A 25811-nucleotide genomic window follows, 5' to 3' on the forward strand; every position below is an offset into this window, starting at 1 on the left:
TCTCGCATGCCTACGTTCATTCCCTTGAAAGAGTCGTTGAGGCGTGATTGGATATAACCCTATTACATTGTTGTGTGTCTCGCTGGACTGTCAGAGGAACTGGTTGCCCCTCGGCTTTAGTGTGTCAGAATGCACTGAACTGCAGTAGACTCCTTGAAAGATTAAATTATAACATTAAATTATACTTTTAACAGAGAGGTGTCCGCTTATGCACGGTATGCGTGCACAGTGCAAGTGAATTGCCCTGTACACGTAAACACTGAAATTTGAAAAGCAGCCAGGAGCTGCTTCGTCAAAATCACGTGCAAAACGTGAATTATCACGAGTCCCACCAAAATTAAACTGTGTTTTTGACGTAACTAAACATAATGTTTGCTGTGGTTGCTTCAAATGCAAAAATAACCACACAAACAAACACCTCTTAGTCAGGCAATGCCTCCACCAGTGGTGAAGATTATTCCTGTACAATAGCCAAACTCTTTGATATTTTGTTATGTGCAGTCCAAATTATCTGAATAAGCTAAAAGCCAAGCACGTTTTGATACTTTCTTGATTTATTAACCTGATATGTTTTCAATGATTCCCAATTGAGCTAGTGGAACTTGGGTGCGTCGGCAAAACAGAAGCACTGAACCCATTCACATAACAGTGATGGGCGCCAAGAGTGAAGAGTCCTACAGTAGTCTTGGACATTGGCCCATCCACTGCACAGTTGAAGATGGAAATGTATCTAATTAAAGGAGTTGGTTGAGCTACCACAAGCAGGGCATTATTGAATAATTTTTTTCTTTCCCTGCCACCATGGCTAGTGGATCTTCCCTTCTCTTTCTTAGTGAGTCATAGGCTGAGCCACTTGGTTGGCAAACACTTCACATGCAGTGATTTGGTAGGAACTTGGCTCGCCAAAAATCATCAACTACAGGTCTACACTACAATTGCATGAATTACAAGAGCGGGCATCCTCCAAAGTTGACTTGTAAAGTTTCTTTCTTTGAATTCTCAATACTCGGTATGAAAGACTGGTCAAAGCCTAAAAGCCTAAGACTGGTCAAAGCCTAAAAACCTTTTTTTTTTTACATTAAAGTTAAAACCATACAAACCAACTTGTAATTTGTAATTTTAAAGTGTTTTAGAGTTTAATAGAAGTTGTTTAAAATATTTTTTTATTTAAAAATATATTAAAATAATATTTTTTTATTTTAAAAAAATTAATTTTAATATTATAACATTAAAATAATTTAAAAATATTAAAAAAAAATGTCAATAACTTTTTCTTAAAACACGGATTACAACATAATTACAAACAGCCTCTTGACAGTTGGATAAACAACAATGTCATAATCCAAATAGACTAGAAGAATAATTGCATTAAGGATCCCCTTGTGGCCATTGATTAAGCATCAATGTCTGAAATTAAAACATAGCCATGATTAAAAATAGTAAATTTGCAACGTTACTTACCAGATGAAACCATTTCATCAGAAATGTCTACCTCATTAGAAAAAAAAAAAAAAAACCAGTTATTCATTAGGTGGGTTTTCTAGATCATAATACTATAATTCTTCCATATTTTCCCCTACCAAAATTATCGTGTTATAAATTATTGCTTTAGAACCCTTGATTACCTGCATCTTTCTCTCCTAATTCCCCTTATCTATTTTCCTTTTTAATTTCCAAAATTCTCACTTTCATGACATTTGACCAAGAAACCACTAAAAAAATATCCATCTTGAAATCTAATGTATTAAAAGGAGTTTTCTTTTTTGAGTCTACTCTCATCCATCTCTGAACAACTCTTATATGCATCTTCAGCTTTCCAAATTCTTTCTTAAGTTTGAAGAACCCAACTTGGGTTTTCTCGCTTTTTCTAGTTCTAATCTCTAAAGGGTCTCTAAATTTGCCTCTCAATTTCACAAATTCTCCTTCTTTTGGACAAGACCTCTTGCTTAATTAGTATTTCTCATAAAGGGCTTTAATTGGTGTCTTCTAATTTAAAAGTTTGGCCTTTTCTGGGTTTTATGGAGCTGCCAAACTTTTAGCTTTAATGGGTACAAGGTGATCCCTCCATTTTCCCTTCTTCTTTGGTTTACTTTTGCTGTTTGTTCTGATTGCGCTCTATTGGATATGAAATGGGAATTATTTTGTTGATGGTTGTTTTAATTTGTAAAAAGAGTTAGTTTCTTTATATATTCTTATGTATTTGACAATGGTACTTGAAGTAATAGTTTTTGCTTTTAAGTTACAGTTTGGTTGCCTAGAAACCTGTGGAAAATGAAAGATGTTAGAATCTATTGATGGGTACACCTATATTGGCTCTCAATGATCTCGAATTGAAACCAGAAGTGTCAACTTGGCTTCTTCTTCTTTTTCCATGTATCCTTGATCCTGTTGTACAGTAGCTGATCATGCCGTTCTTTTAAGGGTTATGTTGTTAATGTTGATAGTGATACGTGCATGCAGCAGAAACTCAAATGCTTCAAAGCTTTTTGTTGCGAGGCCTTTTCCTTAAAAAGTAGGAATAAAATGCAGTTTTGAAGTTGGTCACTTGATTTTATTTGTTAGCCTTGTATAGACTGGTGCATTTTGCACAACTGAGACAATTCATATCCTTTAGCTCTCCCTTTTTTTGAGGACTAGAAATTACATTTTAGCTAAATGAATGGGAGGGCTAGTTGGTCTTTGTTATATTTTTTTATTCCTTCTAAATGCTCGAGTAGTTGAGCCTGATAGTATAAAGAACTGAACTTTCCACGCTAGAATTTTTCAAATTCTCAATAGACAATGCTAATATAGTTACTTAATGATTGTTGTTGAGATGATATGTTTCGTTCCCTTTTTACTATGCATATCATGTACTATTCATTTTGTAATCTGTGGTTTCCAACTTTTTTTTCATTGGATGAACCTATGGTTTCCAACTTCGGGGAAATGGAAGTAATGTTGTGTTCTATATTGAAGGTCTATTTCTTTGGATTCTCCCGATTCTCTTTATGAAAGGAATCTCATAGATGATTCAGATAAGGTTAACCGAAATGAGGAAAGAATCCTGAAACTTCACGAGTCAAACGGGGTGGTGGAACAGACCTCAAGTCCATTAAAAAGAGAAGTAATTAACAGGTATGCTTCCATCATTATTTTAGTTTATCTGCTCAATTTATTGCTTGATATTGCATGTCAGTGATCAGTCGAGATTGTGTACTTTGGACAATGAGAGCTCAAGCTGCTTTTCTGCCTGTATCATTCCTCTCTTTCTCCTTCTGTGTATGTATTTTTTGTTAGCCAGACATCATTGAGTGGACTGGGTTTAATTAAATCTGTTAGAAAATCAGGAAAAGATGATCTTGAATTGTTGAGTGTGTAGATGCAGACTGAACACATAGTTCAGTACTAGAGGGTGCCTTTGCTGAAAACATTGTCGATACTGACATGGAAACTCTTGGTGTTGGGTGTGTTCCTGGAGCCTTATAAATAATGATGACGCCCTCATGATTAGATGAGCAAATCAATTGGATGAAGAAACTTAGATTATTGGCTACAACAATTGAAGAATGTTTAGAAAGTGAAAAATGTAGAAGTTGTAGTGAAGGTTCTAATTTGCTCACTACAATGGAAATGGAGTAGGCCTGCCAGACATTAGTGAAATATTCTCAATAAATCGTTATAGTTGTCAATAATGATAATGTGTAATGATTCTTGCTGTATCATTTGGACTGAGGCTTATAAATAGCAGGAGAGGTTTGGGGTGCATTCTCGTTAGCCATTATGTGATAGTGGAGCCTTTATGACACTGCATATCTTGAACTGAGGTCCTCTTAATATTTGAAATGAGAAAAGAATATGACAGTTGCACTGAAACATAGTTCATTGATGATATTGTGAATGCTCAAATACCATAAATTTGTCCATGTCTGCTTTTTTCATAGTCCTTTTGACTTTCTGTGATGTGAGAGTTTTTTAGGATCCCTTATCTTTCATACTTGAACAGGCTTTTACTTCTTTCTTTTCCTTTCCTTCTACTCCCTCTTCTCTGTTTAGTTGATATGCAACCAACAATGCTATATCAGAGTTGCAGTAGTTGTTCAATACCTTATCTTCTTTTATTTTCATACAGGCTATCTTATTCTTTTTCAATGAAATCTCATGAGAATGATGAAATTGACTTGGAAGGCGGCAAGTTGGTAAAAGATAAAGATAAGCCAACACGTAGTAAAGGTGTAATTAGAATACAGAATCAGGCCTTATTTTCTGGCATTGCTTATTGCATTTCCTCCTGCAGCATGATACTGGTTAACAAATATGTGCTTTCCAGTTATGATTTTAATGCTGGGATTTCATTGATGCTTTACCAGGTAATTTTTCATACTCGTGTATTATTCAACTTGTCATTTTTTGTGTCTGAAACTGATTTTTTGGGTTTTTACCTGCTCACATTCAACTCAAGGAATTGAAAACAGACTCCGATATCTATAAGTTCTAAAAGCTCATGAAACTTTGTTTTCTCTGCTGCAGAATTTCATCTCAGTTATTATTGTGTCAACGTTGAGATTTCTGGGTGTAATATCAACAGAACCTCTAACTTGGAGATTGATTAAGGTCTGGCTGCCTGTAAACTTTATATTTGTCGGGATGCTCATCACAAGCATGTTTAGGTATGACATCTTTTCTGCTTTATGGTCTTTCTGTATAGCCATTTTGTGCATTCATTTTAATAAAAAGAATGTTTGGACATTTGGATTTCTAAATGGTATTTGGACTTTTTTCTGTCCGGATGACTCACCAGCTTATGTCATATATGCTATCAGCATCCTATCACTTGAATGTGTATATATATATATATATATATATATATAGCAAGACTTGAAGTACGATTTACCTAGAACTAGATTCAGTATCGAGCTAAGTGATACAAGCTGATTATTTTGCATAAAACTAGCGAGAATCTTCATTTTTATAAATTGACCTTTTGGTTTGCTGTCTTATATTTCATATACCCTGCAGTGTGTAAACTGACAGGCAATTCTTTCAAGGTTTTGCATGTTACAACACTCAACATGACTAGGAAACCTTTCTATTTTGAGTGGATGAATGTAATATTTTTGTTATGCAAATCTCCAAGAAGAAAGTACTGAAGTAAAACATGTTACTCAGAAGAACATGAAGAGTAAAGAGGCTCTCACTTATGTTCTCACGTTTGTTAACTTGAATGAAGAAAGAAACATACACTGGTCTCCATGGATATCATATGCTTAAAACTCCATCGGTATCTTTCAAACATTAGGCTGAGATTTTCAGATTGGTTTGTTCAGGAATGCCAAACTGCAGCTTGTCTTCTTCTTTTTTTCTCATAACAAATACCCATTCTCATTGACTATTGGAGATTAATTAACATGTTTTGCTGAAGTCCTATTAGTTTAGAAGCTGAACTTTTTCCAAGATGACTTCTGTTTCTAGAATCTGGAATTCCTGAAGTGCTATCTTATTCTGAATTTGAAATTAGTGTTTCCTTGTGTTGCATGCTTATTACTAATTATGATATATAGGTGAGAGGATGCCTAATCATTTTCTATTTGCATTTTGACACGGATCGAAACAACACAAGAAAGAAATACAGAAAGCAAGCACAAGAACACAAAATTATGTTGAAAAAACGATCACTTAGAAACCTAATTCAAAATTTTATTGTTGAATATTTTATATGTAGTCTACCTCTCTAAGAGAATTACAACTCTTTAAATAAACCTAAAATCTAATCTAAACAAATTAGGAAACCTGAAAATAAAGGAAAAGCAATAAAAATCTTAAACAAAGCTGGAAAAATAATAAAAGAAATCTAAATTAAATAGGAAAAAGAACTCTAAATCAACATAGCAAATCCTAAACAATAACTTCTGGACCTTATTATTTGAAGGCCTTTCCAGCCTTTGATATATGAAATTTCAACTCTATAGAAAACAAGGTTTCTAGAATATCCAAGTAAAATTTCAGCCCAATCCAACTATCAGATTGAAAGTTATGTCCATTAACATAAGGTTGCATGTGAGGAAAAAATCTCCTTCATCACATTTCATCTTCAGAAAGTGTCAGACTTCTTGAATGGCACTTGTGCTTCGTGTGTTTCATCTTCAGCTCCTTTAATCAATATTTTATCTTGAAAAATCTATATTTTACTGCACATGCACCTCGAAATGGTAGAAAATAATTTATCTTGAGAGTGGCACTTTAGCCCCTTTAATCTATGTAGTAGAAAATACTTTTCTAGTGTCTAGGGGGATAATTTGGACACCTGCAACAGTATTTAATGAATCAGGCATCTAGAATCAGTGGTAAACAAACGATAACCTGGATTCAAACTTGCAGTCACATACATGTGATGCAACCTTCTAGAAACCTAGAAGTCGTAGGTTTGCATAGTTATTTACATTCCCAATTATGAGATCTCGAATTTTGGTTTGCTTGTGTTTGGATGTTGAATTTTAAATTATAAATTAGGGGCTATGTTTATATTACTGATTACATTGATTCCTGCTATTCTGTGCTTTCTGCAGTTTGAAATACATCAATGTTGCCATGGTCACAGTCCTGAAGAATGTTACTAATGTCATAACTGCTCTTGGTGAAATGTATCTATTCCAAAAGGACCATGACAGTAGAGTATGGGCTGCTCTGTTTTTAATGGTATGTTTTTTTTGTTACAAAGATGGTTTTCGGATTTAGTTGGTTTAAGAATTAGTACCTTACCTAGAATGATACAGTTAGCTTGGTAATGTAGCTTTGATGTTGACTTGTTGATCTCATCAATAGCATCGCCCTGTATTATTCTCCTATCTATTCTATCTATTCTTGTATACCAGCCATATGGGTACAAGCTATCACATTTGGACTGATGGTGGAATGCTTACTTAAAAAGATTTAAAATATTGAGTCTAACAAAAGAATATCTGGAATATGTATGTATAAGAGGGAGAGGGAGAGAGAGAGAGACTTTGAATGCATTGTGTATGTGTGTGTGTATTTTGATTTGGGGATGCGTGGATAAAATTGTGAATATGATAAGAGGGGGAAATGAATGGATGTTTTAACTCTGGCATTGAGGATATGTGACTCGTTGAATTATTTGGGTCAAATTATATTGAGTTATGAAAATTTTAATGCATTGACATAGAATGAATGGGATATATTTTTTCATGTTATGCATGTAATCGTTCTTGTTTTTCTCCAATTTGGCCTTTTTCACTTGGTCTCATTTTTTCTGTTTTCCTTGTGCAGATTATATCAGCCATTTCTGGAGGAATTACTGATCTCTCTTTCCATGCTGTTGGCTATGCGTGGCAGATCCTTAACTGTTTCCTAACAGCATCTTATTCGGTAAAGTACATAGCTTAGAGGTTTTGCTTTCTGTACTTTGGTTTCCCTTCATTTTTTAGCTTAATTTGTTAAAATATTATATCATTTTGTTATATATTATCAGGATTTAAATATTCATATTTCATTTTACACACTTATGAGTGCATTCTCTCGCATAAAATCTCTTTCTAGAGATGCAAGTGAATCAGAATATTTGAGCAATAATTACCAAATTACAGAGTAACCAACTTTAATTCTCTCCTCTCTTCACAGGAATATAAATTTAATTAAAAAAGTTATCTTATCGATCTTCATTACTTGCTATATTACCAAAGCATACATATTGTTTTGACATAATATATAAGATTGTATTCTGGTAGTTAAAACTTCCTACTTAAGATATTCACGAGCAATATTTTAGGTTCTACTCAGTAATGATTTTTTCCTTTTTGGTCCATCAAGCCTCAGGCTGATATACATTGATTTGGTTGGTAGCAAGCTCGAAAGGATTGTTATAGATACATCTATATTTTGTATGTTTCATTTCGGAAATATTGATGCTTAGAATGAAGTTGGTTTATGCATTTGATACGCTTATCCTTTATCAGCTGTCTCAGTTAACATGCCATGTTTCATTTTAATTCTAAACTGCAGCTGATAGATTTTCTGCTTCTTTGATTTTGTTGCCACAGCTGACTCTACGCAGGGTTATGGATACAGCCAAGCAAGTCACAAAATCTGGAAACTTGAATGAGTTTTCAATGGTTATGCTAAATAATACCCTTTCTTTGCCACTGGGGCTTATTCTTATTTTTGTTTTCAATGAAGTGGACTATCTCTCCAGAACGTGAGTTTCTCTTATCCATTTCCATTTCACATACTTTACTGCTGGTTTTATGTTTGTGAAAGTGTACTTTATATTCTGACAATGAATATGAGTGTTTTGGTCTGTCCATGATCGGGATGTTCATAGGGCCTAATTAGCCATTTCAGCTTTGAATCATCATCTGACCACCTTCTTCCCTGTGTACCTAGGACTCATACTTGTTGCTAAATTTATTGTTTTTATTTTGTTTTTGCCCTCTTCTGGTCTTGTCAAATTTTCTAGATTAGATTTCTTTTTGAGAACTTGCATATAACTTCTTGTCAACTTGAAGAATACATGTATCATTTTTCTTTAATTATCTTCGATAATGAATAGAGAGAAAATTTTTGGTCTCAAACTTAGTTAAATTGATTTTTTTTTTTTCAGTTGAATTTGTGTATTCGTTTAATGGATTATTGAAAGTTTCTAATTAAATGTCATAATCCTTTGGCAGACCACTTTTGAGGTTACCTACCTTTTGGTTGGTTGTGACGTTAAGTGGTTTTTTGGGTCTGGCAATTAGCTTCACTTCTATGTGGTTTCTTCATCAAACAGGGGCTACCACATATAGGTAAGGATTAAAAAATAAACAATAGTCAATTACAGAAAGATGTATTAGAGGCACTTCTAATCCATGATTCTTAATCTGCAGTCTTGTGGGGTCACTGAACAAGATTCCTCTGTCTGTCGCCGGCATCCTTCTGTTTCACGTGCCCACCAGTTTGCAAAACTCAGCAAGCATTTTATTCGGTAACATTTCTTCGTTTAGCTTGCTTAAGAGCAAGAAATGCACAAGCACTATAGCATGCACGCACAACACACCTGTAGAAGGTGTACATGTGCAGGCACTCTTGAACAACTTGGAGCTAACAAAAATAATTACTTTTGTAGGTCTTCTGGCAGGAGTGATTTTTGCTAGAGCCAAAATGCGAGAGAGATCTTAGAGCTGACTATCCCGACTTGTTGTATTTGTTGTACACATGATTGAGACATGCAATCGACTGAATTGCATCTGACCAGTGGCATACATCATAGACCTGGGAATCGGTTGAGCAGTTCCCTTGATGAGGAAAACATGGCAGCACATCTTTTTCTTTCAGGTGTGCTGTTTCATGTTGAACTTCCATTTTGACCAAGATCACAGGATTTTGTTGCGATGCATTGAGCATCTAGTTTTGTTGTATTGCAGAAACCATCATGTATAATTTATAGGGCCTCGTTTTGTCCCTGTACTTGCTGTGTTGTTCTTATAGATTCTTTTATTGGATATGAAATGGCATAGTATATTTTCCAGCTTTTTTCTTTTTCTTTTTAAATACAAGTTTCATATAAAATTTGGAAAATATATTTATGAAGAATGTCACTGATACACATTTTACCCATCTAGCAATTACGCAACTACTGACAAAAATTAAATCAAGCCCTGCATAATGTTAATGTTGAATTTTCATTGATGTATCATATCTTCAAGCCCTGCATAATGGCAGTTTTGCATAAGCTCAGCTCTTAATGCCTTTGTTGTCTCCTCTATGTTCTCAGCTGGAATGTATCCTCTATGTTCTCAGCTCTCAGCTGGAATGTAGGTTAAAATTATTTTTTACCGAATTAAACAATAACAAAAATAAACACTTATAAAATTATATACAAATCAAGAATAAATTAAATTTCAGGATGTTTGATCGAGAAGATTATAACCTTATTAGGAAACCAAAAAATTGCAAACATAAATTTAAAATAAAACAAATATTAAAATAAGCATAAAGTGCATTGCATCCCAACACTTTTAGTATGTAAAGTATAATAAAAAGAATTTCAGGCTCTTTGTGGCATAAATTTCCTTTTATCTCGATTGAGATAGAAAGTGGAGATCAATAAGCATACCCAATGGATTTATATATAAACACAAATAAGATATTCTCTGACTCCATGGATCTACCTTCATACTTAACATTATGTGTATAAATATAAATAAATCTTGTACGTGTGGTGGCTCTAGAACGTTTGCATTCATTCATTTTGATGATTATATCTAACAAAAAGATTTTTGTTCATGGATGTTCCACACTGCATATGAATGAAAATGGTCGTGGAGAGATTGCTTAGGTTAGTATTTGGACTTGAATCACTCTTTTTATATATATATATATAAAGCAAGCAAACGATTTGTTTTTAATAATATCGTTCCAAATTCATCTCTTAATTATTTCACAATCTATTTCTATTCCCCTGGATAATAATTTATCTTTTATGTGGATTAGATAATGATGATTAATCTGTAATTTTGAATAGAAAAATATTTATCTCAAAATCTCTTTCCACAGAGACAGGGAACTCCAACCTGAATCGCCCCTGTCCCAATGCAAAATGGCTACAGTATCTCTATCCACATGCCCTTTTGTCGTATACATTATTGATTACAAGTTTCTATATATTTATGCAGAAGTTTACAAATAGTAGCTCTCCTCCTTGCTAGCACTAACAATATATTATTCTGATGGATCAAACCGGGATTTAAACTTGGATTTTCAACTAAGAGAGTTCCACCTTATTGTGTTTGATCTTCTGAAAAACCTTCATCAAGGAACATAAGTGATAGAGTCTTTTCTGAAGATTATGAACTTTATAGATCATGATATATAGGGCTTGGCTCCATTTAAACGTATCATGTTCCCTCTAATCAATTGATCAACAAGACAAAAACAGCACCATATATATATCAACATTTTGTTCTGGTTAACAATTAAGAAAAATGGATCATTGAGAATTTAATTATTAGCTAGCCATGTTAGGTTTTACGGGTGTTCTCCAAATTCTAGCTAGTTCGTGGAGAAGCAAACGTCAGCTATCTCACTTTCAGTGGTTTTTTCTTTTCTTTTTTTCATATATATGCCAGAGAGATTCATTAAAGAAAAACCTAGAGAGAAAAAACAAGTCCGCAAGAATCAAAGTGAAAAACAACAATTACTTTAAAACTCCATCAATAATCTGCACTTCTTGTAATTCATCAGGAATTTTTTTCTCTCGATGTTTTGCAGAATTATATATATGATCCATTGCTATTAACGAGTCATCACAAGAATAATTTAAGCTAATTTCAGTAGTAATAATGCAGATATTTTCTAAGAGGACACTTGAGAGATTCTCACTAAGCCAATAAATTTACGTATTTTCTTAGAGAGCTTTACATTATTGTGCACTTCAATTGTCGTGTAGAAACCATTATAGAGCAAAAGGTGAAGGCTTTTTTTAGACCCTTTTTTTAGTTCATTAAATACTTTAAAACTTTGAAAATGAAAGGTGAACATCTCCACTGAAACTTGCCATGGACTTCAAATAAAGCCAGGAAAGTAGCACTATGGTTTTGAGAATTATATCCTTAATATATTTAATGAGAACAAAACGATAACGCCATTGTTAGGAATTATAACTTTTTTGCCCCCACGGTGTGTGTGTATGCTCGCCCCCCAAAAATGAAGAAAAGGAATTTAACAAAGAAATTTGTCTTGTAATTTGCCTTTTGTTCTAGGCATTCAACTTAGAATTCATCCATAGTTTAGAATAAGAATATGGAATAAACCTTCATTTTGGTTAACAAATGTAAGGCAAATTAACTTCTCATGAATCAAATATTCTCATCAACTTCATGATTCACAGGATAATTATCGTTGATCAGCTAAATAATTATGTAAGAAAACAACTTAAAATAAAGTGATATAATTAAGCATGGCCTCACAGTAGTGTTCAAGGAGGTATATGGCAGAATAATATATAAATGTGTTAATCCATGCGTGTGTCAAGGTCTAGTTTCTACCTTCTTAACGCCCACGCATTTGCATGTGTTAACACAAACCAATACCCTTTAATTCCTGGTGTGATTATTGGGGCGTGCTAAGAAAGAGACAAAAAAGAATTAATAATAAAACTTTAGTGACAGATGAATTAAAAATAATGGCAACTTTTAGGTAGTAATAATGGCCAAATTATTGTGAAGATGCAAACATTTCTTCACTCCAACTCCATTTTTTTTATTGTGTTTGTGACACAGCAACCCTAGGTCTTTTTTCTTAATTTTCAATGCTATTTTTTTTTTTTAGTTTAACATAGGTGTCCGGGCCAGCTTGCGCGCACCTCGACTAATCCCACGGGCCCTGAAGTTAACGACCATGTAAGCCTCCAGTGGCTATCATATGAGCAACCACAGGGCTCGAACCTGAGACCACAGAGGAAGCAAACCTCTTGATCCCAAGTTCTTACCACTGGGTCACCACCTAGATGGTTATGCTATCATTTTTTGTTGACCTTGTCGTGGCTATATATTCTTTAACACAAATGAATATCCTCCGTATCTTGATTTATCTCTTAATTTGGGCATGCCCTCCACTATATTATTCTTCTATTCCATTTGTATAATCACCCTTTCATTGTCCATGAACGCATTTTCGAGGGACAACAAGCAAGGTGGAGAGGCATGTTCAAGATTTTCAAATCATATTTAAGTTTGAAATGTTGCTGTTGATAGATTAGTTTTCAGTGTAAATTAAAGATCGTTTAGTGATATGATCCTTTGGGCATGGCCTGAGGCTGTCTACCATTCTCCTCGATCGGAACACTATTGGTATTATGCAGTACCAAAAGGTTACATATCACAGTAGTACTGTACACAGATTGAGAGCTGTTTAAAGCAGGGTATATCACTGAACCAGGCCTGGAAATCTCAGCAGCTAAGACCCAATTACGTACGCCTTCTAGTTTTTCCTTTATATATCTATGAAAAGCCCTAAGCACGCCTGTGTATGAAATGATGAATACCGTTCTACTTGAAAATAATAAATCCGTGGAGTACTGATGTAAGCATGGATGTGATGGGAATCTTAATCTTGATAAAGCTGGAAAGCGTTTCAGAGGAAGATCACCAAATCTTGATGAGTTGAAATCTCAAATTGCTAGGAGCCAATAGTTGTTAGAAATATATGATCTGATAAGAAATTTGTATCCCTTGTAAGCCTCGATAATCACTTGGATACAAATCTTACATGATTTTGTGGTAGAATTCTGCCAAAAAGAATGAGGTCAGCCGCGCGCCATTACAGAGTAGTTAAAACACCGGATTATGAACAATCTTTTCTTTTGAACTAAACATATCCATGCACCCATTATGAGAAAAAGTTGATGTTAATGTTGGTCTCTTTTATTGGAGTTTTATCCTTCATAATGACTTGTGATGCAGCAATAAAAGAAACTTAACTTTCTATAAGATAAGTCATTCACATTAAAAAAAAAAAAGGTGTATTAAATTAACCTAATTAATGCATAGTACTCCTACCAATGTTTGATTATGTATATGAGAGAAGAAAGCATAAAAACCCTGGACTTCGAAATTGGAAGTTCTTGGTTTTAATTTTGAATCAATTAGTACTCGTGATATAGGAGAGGTATGTAATTGTAATTTGTAACCATCTACATAACCCGCAGGACGATAAATATTAAAAGCAGAGGACTTCTTTTGTCTTTTTATGCTTTTAATTATATTTATTATTTAAAATTCTAGTAATAGTTATTTTTTAAAGTAATTTATATTTAAAAATATTAAAATTATATATTTTTTATTTTTTAAAAATTATTTTTGACATCAGCACATCAAAATAATATGAAAACATAAAAATATTTTTAAAATATAAAAAAAAACTGGGTTTAAATATTAGAAGATAGTAGTTAAGTATCTCACAGCATCAAATAATAAAAACTAACTCTCACATTTCTTCCATCTTCCAAAATTAACCATTTGTCTATCTTGTAGTAGTTGTTGCAGCTTTCTTGATGTGGATTATTTAGAAGGGAAGGAAGATGAGGGTATTTTTGAAAAATAAATTTTAATATTAATCAGAATTGGATTTGCTTTTGATCATTTTTCAGGAATTGAATTCCATTCATCAGAATCCAAGTTCTAAACAGCTTGCAAAGCACAAAGTGGTCAAGGGTCAGCTCTGCATACTTCCTTTCTATATATATATATCACTTACAAGGTGGTTGAGCTGCCTGGTTAGTGGTCACTGTTTCGAGTCCTCGCTCTGATTATCTTGACTCGGGACTCCATCATGATGTGCAATTATTGTTCATATGTTGTGGTCTGGGGCAACGCAACTTCCTTCATATCATGCATGCCCTGCCTGCACCAGTACGCGTGACCCCAACTGGGGAAATTGCTACCATGATTTTTAGGTCAAGACTCATGATCATATCATCAACTCGTGCTTATAATTATTAAAATCAGACCGATTAGGTGGGTCAATTTGAAATCTGGTTATTTTGATGGTTGGATCGATCTGGGTAAGGTAAAAGACCGACTAAGCAAAAACTCGGTCGACCCGTGACTCGGGTGACCCGGCAAAACTCGGTAGAGATATTTTTTTTTCAAATGTGTTTTTTTCTCCTAACCAAAGACCATTTTTTTATATATATATTTTTAGTTGGTTATTAACCCTATTCAAAATTCACTATATAAATACTAGAAAAATATTTTATTTTTATTTGAAACTTTTTAATATATATGTTCAATGTTCACAGGAAAAAAGTTATTCATGTGGGATTTGAAGCTTTTTAATATATATACTCTATGTTCATAAAAAAAAAATTATATTTTTTCAATGTGGGATAAAAAAATACTTTTTGGTTTAAATATTTCAACTTAGTTATGATTTGAAACCATTTTTTTTATAAGAAAAAAAGTTGTGTTTTTTCAATATAACTCGGGACCTGGCTTCTTAACCAGTTCAATCCCCGAGTTGGATTCGATAACTATGCTCCTGGTGGGTTCATGGTTGGTCTTGGTATCATCCTACATGTATTGATTTAGTGCTAATTTGATATTGCAATAATAATTATTTTTTAAAATACTTTTCGCTTTGAAATATATCTAAATAATTTTTTATTTTTAAAATTTTATTTTTAATATTAACACATCAAAACAATCTGAAATAATACTTTTAAAATACACCAACAATCCCCACAGGAGCATAAAATAAAACCAGTGGGACATAATGATAATGTTTGGTCTGGGTCCACAACACTTTTGCCCAAACATGGTCTGAGAGTTCATTCAAGTCATAACAGTGTGTTGGGCATTTAATGTCAAGTGCCAATATTAGTTTCGACAAAGAGATTTTCTTGCAGTGACAGAGCATTTAGAATTCACGACATTGGATCATGATCATTTAGGGATCCTCTTGTTTATAATATATGATGGAGCTAAAATGTCAAGATACCAATTATAAACCAATTTATAATAATAATTCATAGTAATGTGTGTGTCTCTATATAAATTAAACCCTTGTAATTAACACAAACATAATATCTCTTGATTGCAAGATGACTCTTTATAATGATGGTCACTGGAAGCTTACATGGTCGTTAACTTCAGGACTCGTTGGATTAGTCGAGGTGCGCGCAAGCTGGCCCGGACACCCACGTTAAACTAAAAAGATGACTCTTTATAAAAATAGTCATGTCTTCAAAAACAATTAAAACAAAAATAAACAATGTTCATCCCCACAACCATAGTTTTGAAACTCGGCCCGGGGGTGGAACCAAGCTGGGTTGAAGAAAAAATAGAGGAAGAAAAAACCCAGTGGGTTGACCTGGTCAAAAACCCGGTTGCGACCCATTGACTTTTATTTTTTTTTTATTAAAACGACGTCGTTTTGATTTAAAAAAAATTGACCCGGATGACCCGATCAAAACCAGGGACCTGAGCCTTGGACCGGGCCGGGCCTGAAAACTATGCCCACAACTCTCTTAGAAATCAAGAAATTATAAACAAAAATTAAATAAACACACCTAGCAACCCATATACATCCCCTACTAATAGATCAATCCACCATGGAATTAGAATTTATAGCTTTCAAATAATAATAAAAAAAAACTAATTGGTTTGAGAATTTTTTTAACTGAAATTTCATTGGAAATAAAATCAACATCTTTTATATTCATGTATTGTGATTGCCAAGTGACAATACTAATTACTAAGGCCATGTTTGTTTCCCGGAAAGTAGTTTTCGGGAAACCACTTTCCAAACTTTTCTATGTTTGTTTGCCATTAGAAAAGTTGGTTAACGGAAAACACTTTCCGGTCAACGGAAAACACTTTCTAGTCAACGGAAAAATTTGGTTTGGTTTCCAGGAAAGTGTTTTCCCTTTTGGCTGTGTTTGTTTTCCGGAAAGTGGTTTCCGGGAAATCACTTTCCAAACTTTCCTGTGTTTGTTTGCCATTAGAAAAGTTGGTAAACGGAAAACACTTTCCAGTTAAAGGAAAATTTGGCTTGGTTTTCAGGAAAGTGTTTTCCTGGAAAATTTGGGCGGAAAACACTTTCCGGAAGTTGTGAAAAATTTAGAAATGTCAATTTTTGCTGATTATATCAAATTTGATCCTTAAACTTTTGATTGCTATATATAATTTGTTTTGAATATTTATTTTTCAATTTCATCTCTTAAAATTTAATTTTTATATTAACTTTGGTCCTTATTTTTATAATTGCTATTTGCTTTTTCCTTATTATTTTTTTATTGAAATTTTTTATCTATCAAATTTGGTCCTCATTCTTTTGATTGTTACTTATTTTATTTGAAATAATTTATGAAATGTTAATTATTATTATTTTAATTTCTTCATCTTTTATTTTTTTTAATTTTTTAGATTTGATCTCTATTATTTTGATTATTATTTATTTTATTTGAGATAATTTATGAAATTAAATTTTTTTTCAATTTCATTCTCATTCAACTTTTTAATTTGTAAGATTTGTTCCTTATTATTTTAATAAACTTGAGAAAAATAAAACATTAATAAGCTATTTTCCAGCTCATTTTCCATGACATAACCAAACACTGGAAAATATTTTCCAACTTATTTTCCATTACACTACCAAACATCGGATAATACTTTTCCAGAATTCACTTTCCCGGAATTCACTTTCCAAAAAAAAACTACTTTCCAGCAAACAAACGGGGCCTAAGAATAAATCTTTTAATAGTAAAAATCAACATGTTCGATTAAAAGATGATGTTGTAAAGTAGTTGTTAAAAAATAAAATTATTTTTCTTGGAAGGCTTGCTGATATTTGTTTTTTTTATCATGGTCTAGCTGTTTTTGCAACTCTTATTTTAAAGGAAAAACTTATTAAATCCTGAAATATAACTTTATATTAAAAAAATATTCTTAAAAACAATATTTATATATAACTCAAAATATATTTGGTTTCTGTTCATTGTACATGAGTACAACAATCTATACATGGAAGATCACTAAAAACCAAGACACTGTGTGTGTATGATAGCACATTATTCACCTCAATCCAAAAATTGAACATATCAGCATCCTAGGTGTCATGATCACTACATATACTTTTGCTTATGTTTAATTATATTATTATATGATATAATTAAAGTAAATTATGTTTTATAAAAGTAATATCTTTAGAGTTGAATTAATAGTCAAGGTTTGCCTTATTTCTTGCACGTGGAGATTTTAAAATTTTAATTTGAAATAAAATACTTGAAAGAACAAAAAGAAATGGAGAATTAAAAAGAAGAGAAGACCTTTACTATTTAGTGTATGAATTTTTCAAGAACTTAAAGTGTACAGCGTGATATATATATATATATATATATAAGACATGAATAAATTTTGGCAAAATAATATATAATTTTAAGTTCTTAGAGTAGAAAAACACATTCGTTTGTGTTATTTAATACTAGTTTTTTAAAAGAAAAGTGATGGATTAATTTTGTGTTTCCTATAAAAGACAAAATGCTTGAAATAGGGAGAAAGAAAAAAGCCAATTTAATGTTCATTTAGTAGTACTTAATTAATTTTCTAGACAAAACTAATAAACTTACCCAAACAATTTAATAACAACTAGAAAAATTATTAAAAACAAACAGAAATATAGATAAAAATAATACCATCAAAAGATTACAGTGATATTTACCAAAGAAATACTATCTTGTTTTTTTTTTTTTTTTTGTATTCATCAATGGAATATTACCGAATAAATTACAGTTAGAAATCAATAAATAAAAAAACAATGTCGATGTATTATTATTACAAATAAAATTACCTATGAAATATGTTCGTCGATGAATCTATTGATAATATTTAAGTTATAAAATGACATACAACCCCTTCTCCTGGCCCCTCCTCCATTTCTTTTTCTTTTTCTTTTTTATTATATAGAAAAACAACACATAACACCCTCATTAATTTTATTATACTTTCAACATGGCATTTTGATAAATAATCAAAAATCTTAATTTTTAGTAATCTAAGACAATGTATTTTTAATAATTTTCCCAATTGAGGGTTGTTAATTGGCACCCCTAGTTATATATAAGACGGCCTCTCTCTTGGGGTGCAATTTTAAAATCATTAAAGGAAGGGATTAGTTTTGGTTTACATGTAAGCAAAATCGATAATATTCTTTATTATCATATGAAAAAATAAAGTAAGATCAGGTAACACCTTAAGCATTCACACATCAAAACTGATTTGAGTTCCTAACCTCTTGCTTTTCCTTGATAATAGTTGTAAAATGGTCTTTGATAGGCTATATTTTTTTTTGCTTTTTAAAAATATTTTAAAAAAAAATTAAATTTTTTTATTTTTTTTCTTTACTTTAAATTAATATATTTTGATGTTTTCATATTGTTTTAATATGTCGATATCAAAAATAATTTTTAAAAAATAAAAAAAATATTATTTTAATGCATTTCCAATTGAAAAACACTTTGAAAAACAACTGCTATCATATTCTCAAACACCCCATACCGCTACCTTTTCACCTAATAGAGTCTCTTGGATCATGAACTTAAAGCCATGGGAAGATGTAATCTCCAACAAAAAAAAATCGTCATTAGTTACAAACCAAAGGCATATTGTATGCACACATGCTGATTGTAGCATCCTGAATTTGAATAAACAAGGTGGTATTCACTTTGTGAAAAGGCTATGCCTATGAAGGTTATTCTTAAAGAGATGGTTGGTTGATTTGGATTTATATGAAAAGAAATAAAGGCAAAAGAGATTACCTTTTGCTAACCTGGGTTGAAACATCACTAATTATAGTGTTTAATCACCCTTTTGTTAGTTTAATCATATATATATATATATATATATTTGTTATACTTCCTTTCTTGGGTTTCTTTTCTTTTTTCCATTCCAAAAAGGCTCATACTATAAAATTTGGTCACTCTATATAGATGGTGATTATAATACATTTCTCCCCCCACTTCTAAGCCTCCACTCAAGCTCGTGAAGCAAATAACAATAACACAGAAGAATGCCTGCTGCTGGCCTTGTCATGTATGAACTGAACCCGATACAATGACCATAGAGCTAGGCATGGAATTCCCATACTTTTTAGATTAAATGACAAGGAAAAGCACAAAAGAGAATAACGTTTTCAAAGCTGGGATAATTCGACAGCTCATTCACAGAAAAGAAGGGAGTCAACAAGATCTTTATGCATGTAATAACTTTCCTCTACTAAGTAAAAATCTTTTACATTTTGATATGTTGAAGATTTAAATGCATGATGGGCTAAAAGAATTGTTTTTTTTAACCTAGTTCCTCTGTAGGAAAGATCATACTAATATGTGGTGCTAACGTAGAGTATTGCTGGACAACCTGCTTTTCCTTGGAAACATGATTAGACCTTGTTTTTCTGATCAATCAAGAAGAATAATAACAAAGCTTTTAATTGATTAAGCATCATGATTTAGCGAAAAGTCTTTGAATTTTAGTAGTTAATCCATTCTATGTTGTATAAATGTAATTTGGTGCGCCAAATCACGCCAGTGCTTTGCTCGATAAAAAAATTCTTGTTTTTTTCAGAAACAAATCCCCACGTCTGATGACTTGGGAGAATTACTCTACCACTTATGTTAACCCTTATAGGTTTCTTGCAATCTCTGATCGGGATGAAATTATGCAAGCTCCACTACTGCCACCACAAGTTCCATTACTAAATAATAACATCCAGAGTGAAGATCACATAATTAAGATGGCCACAGCTGTCCTGCGTTATGTCTATAAGTGATAAGGTAAAATTTCAAAAAACCAATTAAGCTAGAAATAGAGCTTTCGAGTTGAATAATCAGTTAATTAATTAATTATAGTAATCTCATTCATTCTTCATAGTCAAGATAGTTAATAACTTATACTTGGTGCTTGATAGGCCAAAATAACTTGTAACTAGTACCTGTAAAAGATCCTCTTTGGTAGAGGTGGGGACTTTCCGATATTTAAATAAATATATTTTTAGAGAGAGAAAATACAAAAATATTATATAGAGAAATGCTCTGAAAATATAAATGCAGTAGAAAATAAAGATTGTGAATCATTGTTCTGAAGGTCTCATAATATATTTAAAACCCACGAGTCTTGTCCTTTTGTGAAGAAGAAGGTTTGGAGTGTAATCTTACGTACCCTAATAACATTTAATTAGGGATAAATATCTTTTACATGTATATTAATGCTTGATGAGAATATGATGGGTCATTAAAAGACTTTTATACATCTAAAAAGTGTAGGGAAATTAGGGTACAAGACGTCAAAAGTAGTTAAGCTCGTTAAGGCTGAGTTCTTCCCCGAAGTTAAACCCAAGAGAGGATGATCATTCCCTTCGGCATGCTAGGGGAGAATGGTCATTACCTTGAACTTGACTAACTGTCAAGTCTAAGTACCTTGAGTCTGGCATGTTTGCCAAACACGTGTTACCTTGGACTTAGCTGACTGTCAAGTCCAAGTTCATTGAATCTGACATGTTTGTCAAACACGTGTTACCTTGGACTTGGCTAACTATCAAGTCCAAGTTCATTGGGTTTGACACGATTGTTAGAACCATGTTGTCTTAGACTTAACTGACTACCAAGTCAAAGTGCTTTGAGTCTGACATGTTTGTCAGACTCACATTACCTCATTTCCTTGGGCATGCTCAAGGGAGGATGATCATTCTCTTAGGTGTGTTAAGGGAAGGATGATCGTTACCTTGAACTTGGCTAAATGCCAAGTCCAAGTATCTTGAGTCTGACATATTTGCTAGATACGCATTACTTTGGAATTGGCTAATTGTCAAGTCCAAGTAACTTGGGTCTAATATTTTTCTGAGACTCACGTTGTCTAGAACTTGGCTAACTACAAAGTTCAAATGCCTTGGGTTTACTATATTTATCAAACCCACGTTACCTTGAATTTGACTAAATGTCAAGTTCAAGTATCTTGGGTTTGACATGTTTGTCAGACCCATATTATTGTGGACTTGGTTAATTACCAAGTCAAGTGCCTTGGACTTAGCAGAATGCCAAGTTCAGTGCCTTGAGTCTGACATGTTTGTCAAACCCACATTACCTTATTCTCTTAGGCGTGTCAATGAAGGATGATCATTTCCTTGGACATTCCAAGAGATGATACACATTCTCATAAGCATGCTAAGAGTTTAACACACTTCCAAACCCAATAATATCTGGGTCTGGTTAGTGCAGACCCAGTGTGCCCGGGGTTTGGTACATTGTCAAGCCCTTACTTAGAGCATGCTTATTTTCTTGGGTTTGCCCAAGAGAGAAGGGTTATAAGAAATTTTTTAGGTTCGTTAAAAATAAGTTTATAAATAAAAGTAAAAATTATGCATATAAAACTAATTAAATAAGCCTTTTTACCGCTTACAAACCAAGGATTAGTTTATCACATATAAATGAATTAAACTTTGCAATCATACACACGTGAGTTACCTTTGCCATGAGTATGGTAGTGAAATTTTGTAAGAAGGATGATCATGGGGTGATGGGGTGAAGGGAAAAAGTTCTAAAAGATAATTAATCAAGAAAAATTACTTTAATTTCTATACAAAACTGCTGCCCTAGCCAGCTGGTTGAGATGCACTCTATGGTCATCATACATCATGTATCACCTTTTCCTAAAAGTAGAAAAGATATTCAAGGCCATTAAGGCTATGTTTATTTTCTATTATGTAATGCAGTTTTTATTTTACCATAATTATAAATTTAAAATATTTAATTATATATATATATATATATATATATATATATATATATATCATAGTTTTGCACCAAAAATTTTTTCTTGAAATTTTAATAAAAAATCTATAATTTATAAGTTTTTATTAAAATTTTTAAACAAAAAAAATTAACACAACAACAAACTCTCACTAATTCCTTCTCAAAACAAAACAAAACTACCCTAACAAAATCAATCTAAAAACATAACTCCAAAAGAAACATACAGTAACCCGACACTTCAATTATTTCAAACCCCACACACATACTTTCTCTCTCTACACATTTCCATGACCCAAACCAAATAAATCCCTCCCCTCCCTCTCGTTCCCCAAAGCAAGAAGTGCTTGCTAGCTATTAGCCTCTGACCCCAAGGTCCACAACACACCAAACATGAAAAACATGTCAGCCTCTCGAGCACTACTTCTCTTGGTGGTGGCGATGCTACTACATCTTGTAACATGTACCACCACCACCACCACCACCACCACCACATCGACCGCCACCACTCATCATAACACCATCACCAAAGCCAAAACCAAAACTAGTTCGTACCCTGATTTTCAATTATTGAACGTGAAACAAGCAATAACAGAAACAAAGATTAGGCCTCTAAAACCATCCCTGTATCAAGAACTATCCATGAATATTCCAAACGATAGTGGAAGTGAGGGAAAGCAGAAACTGAAACTTGTCCACAGAGACAAGGTATCCTTCAACAACAAGTTTCACAATCATAGCCACGTTTTTCATGCACGCATGCAAAGAGACGTGAAGAGGGTGGTTAGCCTTATCCGCCGCGTTTCAAGTGGCAGTACCGCCAGCTATGGGGTGGAGGATTTTGGGTCGGAGGTGGTGTCAGGCATGGACCAAGGTAGTGGGGAATATTTTGTTAGAATAGGAGTTGGAAGTCCACCAAGAAGTCAATACATGGTCATTGATTCAGGTAGTGATATTGTATGGGTTCAATGTAAACCTTGCACCCAATGTTATCATCAAACCGACCCGCTGTTTGACCCGGCGGACTCAGCTTCTTTTATGGGGGTGTCTTGTAGCTCTGCGGTTTGTGACCAGGTTGATAATGCGGGTTGTAATTCGGGTCGATGTCGCTACGAGGTGTCATATGGTGATGGGTCGTCCACAAAAGGGACTCTTGCCCTCGAAACACTTACATTGGGAAGAACCGTGGTTCAAAATGTGGCTATCGGATGCGGGCATATGAACCAAGGCATGTTTGTTGGTGCTGCCGGGTTACTGGGTCTTGGAGGAGGATCCATGTCATTTGTGGGTCAATTGAGTAGGGAAAGGGGGAATGCATTTAGTTATTGTTTAGTGAGTAGGGTGACTAATTCAAATGGATTTCTGGAATTCGGGTCTGAAGCAATGCCCGTGGGAGCTGCCTGGATTCCTTTGATCCGAAACCCACATTCACCGAGCTATTACTATATCGGGCTTTCAGGTCTTGGAGTTGGAGATATGAAGGTGCCAATATCAGAAGACATATTCGAATTAACCGAGCTGGGAAATGGAGGTGTTGTTATGGACACCGGGACGGCTGTGACTCGGTTTCCTACGGTGGCTTACGAGGCATTTCGTGATGCTTTCATAGACCAAACCGGAAACCTCCCCCGGGCTTCTGGAGTATCCATATTTGATACTTGTTATAACTTATTCGGGTTTTTGTCGGTCCGGGTACCAACCGTCTCATTTTACTTCTCAGGTGGGCCAATTCTAACCCTTCCAGCAAATAACTTTTTAATCCCAGTAGACGATGCAGGGACCTTTTGTTTTGCATTTGCTCCTTCCCCTTCAGGACTTTCCATCCTCGGAAACATTCAACAAGAAGGGATTCAAATCTCCGTCGATGGAGCTAATGAGTTTGTAGGTTTTGGCCCCAATGTTTGCTGAGTAGGAATTTTGCTAGTCTTTAACTAGTTACAAAAATATTTGTTATATGTTCGTAGTATTAATTAGTACACACATCTGGATATATGTATTAATATCCTGTGATATTTGTCCTATTAGTAGAGCAGTATTATGTATACGCTGTGCTTTTCTCCCTGTCAAGCGTGCGTGTACATGATTCAATAAAGATTAAGCAAAAGAGTGTTTACTAGTCAGACATTCCCAGCTGAAATCTGCCAGCGGTCAAGAGCATCATCAGCAGAAAAGAAGATTTACAAGGGTGTTAGGCCACCCATGGTAGGATCCAGTAGACATAATTCCGCACTCTCCAAAAGGGGGTGGGAATGGCCCTAACAGTACTGATGTGTGTTCATTGCCCAACACCTTTATTTCCCATCTTCACACGCACAGAGATTCCTCTCCCTTTCTCGTTCACAGGTCTATAGTGTTAAAATCATGAGGGATCGGAAGGGAGGGAGCCACTGCCAAGGTGGGCATGTGAAGGCATCACTAGGGGGGCTTTGGTCTGCCTGGTGTAACCTAAGTCGGAGTGCGTTCAAGCAATGACTTTTAGTCTTTTACAAAGGTGTTACCTTTTTCCTTCTTTTGATAGATATGGGAGCATTGCATTACTTTAGCCCCTTTTCATGCTAGGCGAAGGATTGGAACAGCTCAATATGACTGCTACACCGCATTCCCATTTCTCATCTAGCCAGCAGATGGGAGATGGCGTTTTCGAGTGGTAAATTCTATTGCTTTGTCCCCTCGATCCCTCCTCCTAGTGCTTTGCAAGCACTTTAGAGGCCCGCCAAAGTGATGATTTGTTGCGGTGAAATGGGTGAAAGCAAGAGGGAATCAATGAAAGTAATCTAAGATTTACTCAGAAACTAGCATCTTATAGGATATACTTCCAAATTTCTTTCTGGACTTTTGGCAATATTTTCACCCCATCGCCAGAACATTGCTTGACAAGAGTGGCTCGTCTTGTCAGTGCATGTCTCAACTAAGACCTTTCCCCTCAAAAGCCTTTTCCTTCAATGTATCTGTACTGTCTTCAAATCCCTGAAATTCTGGTAGTATGCGGTCCAACTTGCAACCAATCTTTTTGACTTTTTTTTGCTATATTAACGGTCGATATTAAGAGCAGTGCTAAAATTTCTCCAAACTCCACCACCATTGGATTCTGGAACCCACAAATCCAATGGTTGTGGGAATTCGGCGCACCATTTGGGGCCATGACTCAACAAACTAGATTTAATGTTCAGGCAAATGTCAATGTGAACGTGTCCTAACCAATGTGAATTTCTCTTTAAATTATTGCACCGAACAGCTAGACAGCCCAGAGAATCAAGAAACAAGAAGGCAAGGCTAAGAAAGGATCCAAGAAAAAACAGCTCATTCTTCTGTCAGTACTATTTTTTCTAGTTATAATACAAACGGATGATAACCCGTTGATTTGTGGCTTCACCAAGATCAAATCAGTTAAAAGACGAAGTTTTTTTTTTTTTTTTTTTTAACTTGAAAGACATGGTTTCAAGTATTTTCTTTAAATTGAAACATGGATTCATTCATATCAACCCATTAACTTAATTTTCACCGAGCCAACTCTCGGGACAGTTCTTATAGCTATGTT

General features: G+C 34.0%; 2 protein-coding genes across 2 annotated transcripts; both read left to right on the forward strand.

Moving 5' to 3' along the window:
• The first annotated feature begins 1494 nt into the window (after positions 1-1494).
• LOC7466838 (GDP-mannose transporter GONST1) lies at positions 1495-9502 on the forward strand. The gene is made up of 10 exons (XM_002306209.4): positions 1495-2055; positions 2959-3117; positions 4112-4349; positions 4510-4649; positions 6546-6675; positions 7267-7365; positions 8037-8191; positions 8664-8780; positions 8862-8959; positions 9101-9502. The coding sequence occupies exons 1-10, from the start codon at positions 2045-2047 to the stop codon at positions 9151-9153; spliced, it is 1200 nt and encodes a 399-aa protein (XP_002306245.2). The 5' UTR covers positions 1495-2044; the 3' UTR covers positions 9154-9502.
• Positions 9503-22560: 13058 nt separating this feature from the next.
• On the forward strand, positions 22561-24393 carry LOC7466839 (protein ASPARTIC PROTEASE IN GUARD CELL 2). The gene has a single exon (XM_002306210.4). The coding sequence runs from the start codon at positions 22667-22669 to the stop codon at positions 24179-24181; it is 1515 nt and encodes a 504-aa protein (XP_002306246.3). The 5' UTR covers positions 22561-22666; the 3' UTR covers positions 24182-24393.
• The last annotated feature ends 1418 nt before the right edge of the window (positions 24394-25811 follow it).

This window comes from Populus trichocarpa, chromosome 5 (assembly GCF_000002775.5).
Source record: "Populus trichocarpa isolate Nisqually-1 chromosome 5, P.trichocarpa_v4.1, whole genome shotgun sequence".
Classification (NCBI taxonomy): Eukaryota; Viridiplantae; Streptophyta; class Magnoliopsida; order Malpighiales; family Salicaceae; genus Populus; species Populus trichocarpa.

What these genes read in the sequence shown, in the direction of transcription:
- LOC7466838 (XM_002306209.4), top strand. An exon ending in AAAAGAGAAGTAATTAACAG is followed by an intron (nt 3,118 to 4,111) that starts GTATGCTTCCAT and finishes ATTTTCATACAG; the next exon opens with GCTATCTTATTCTTTTTCAA. An exon ending in ACAGGGGCTACCACATATAG is followed by an intron (nt 8,781 to 8,861) that starts GTAAGGATTAAA and finishes CTTAATCTGCAG; the next exon opens with TCTTGTGGGGTCACTGAACA.
- LOC7466839 (XM_002306210.4), top strand. Translation starts at nt 22,667, where the DNA reads ATGAAAAACATGTCAGCCTCTCGAGCACTACTTCTCTTGGTGGTGGCG.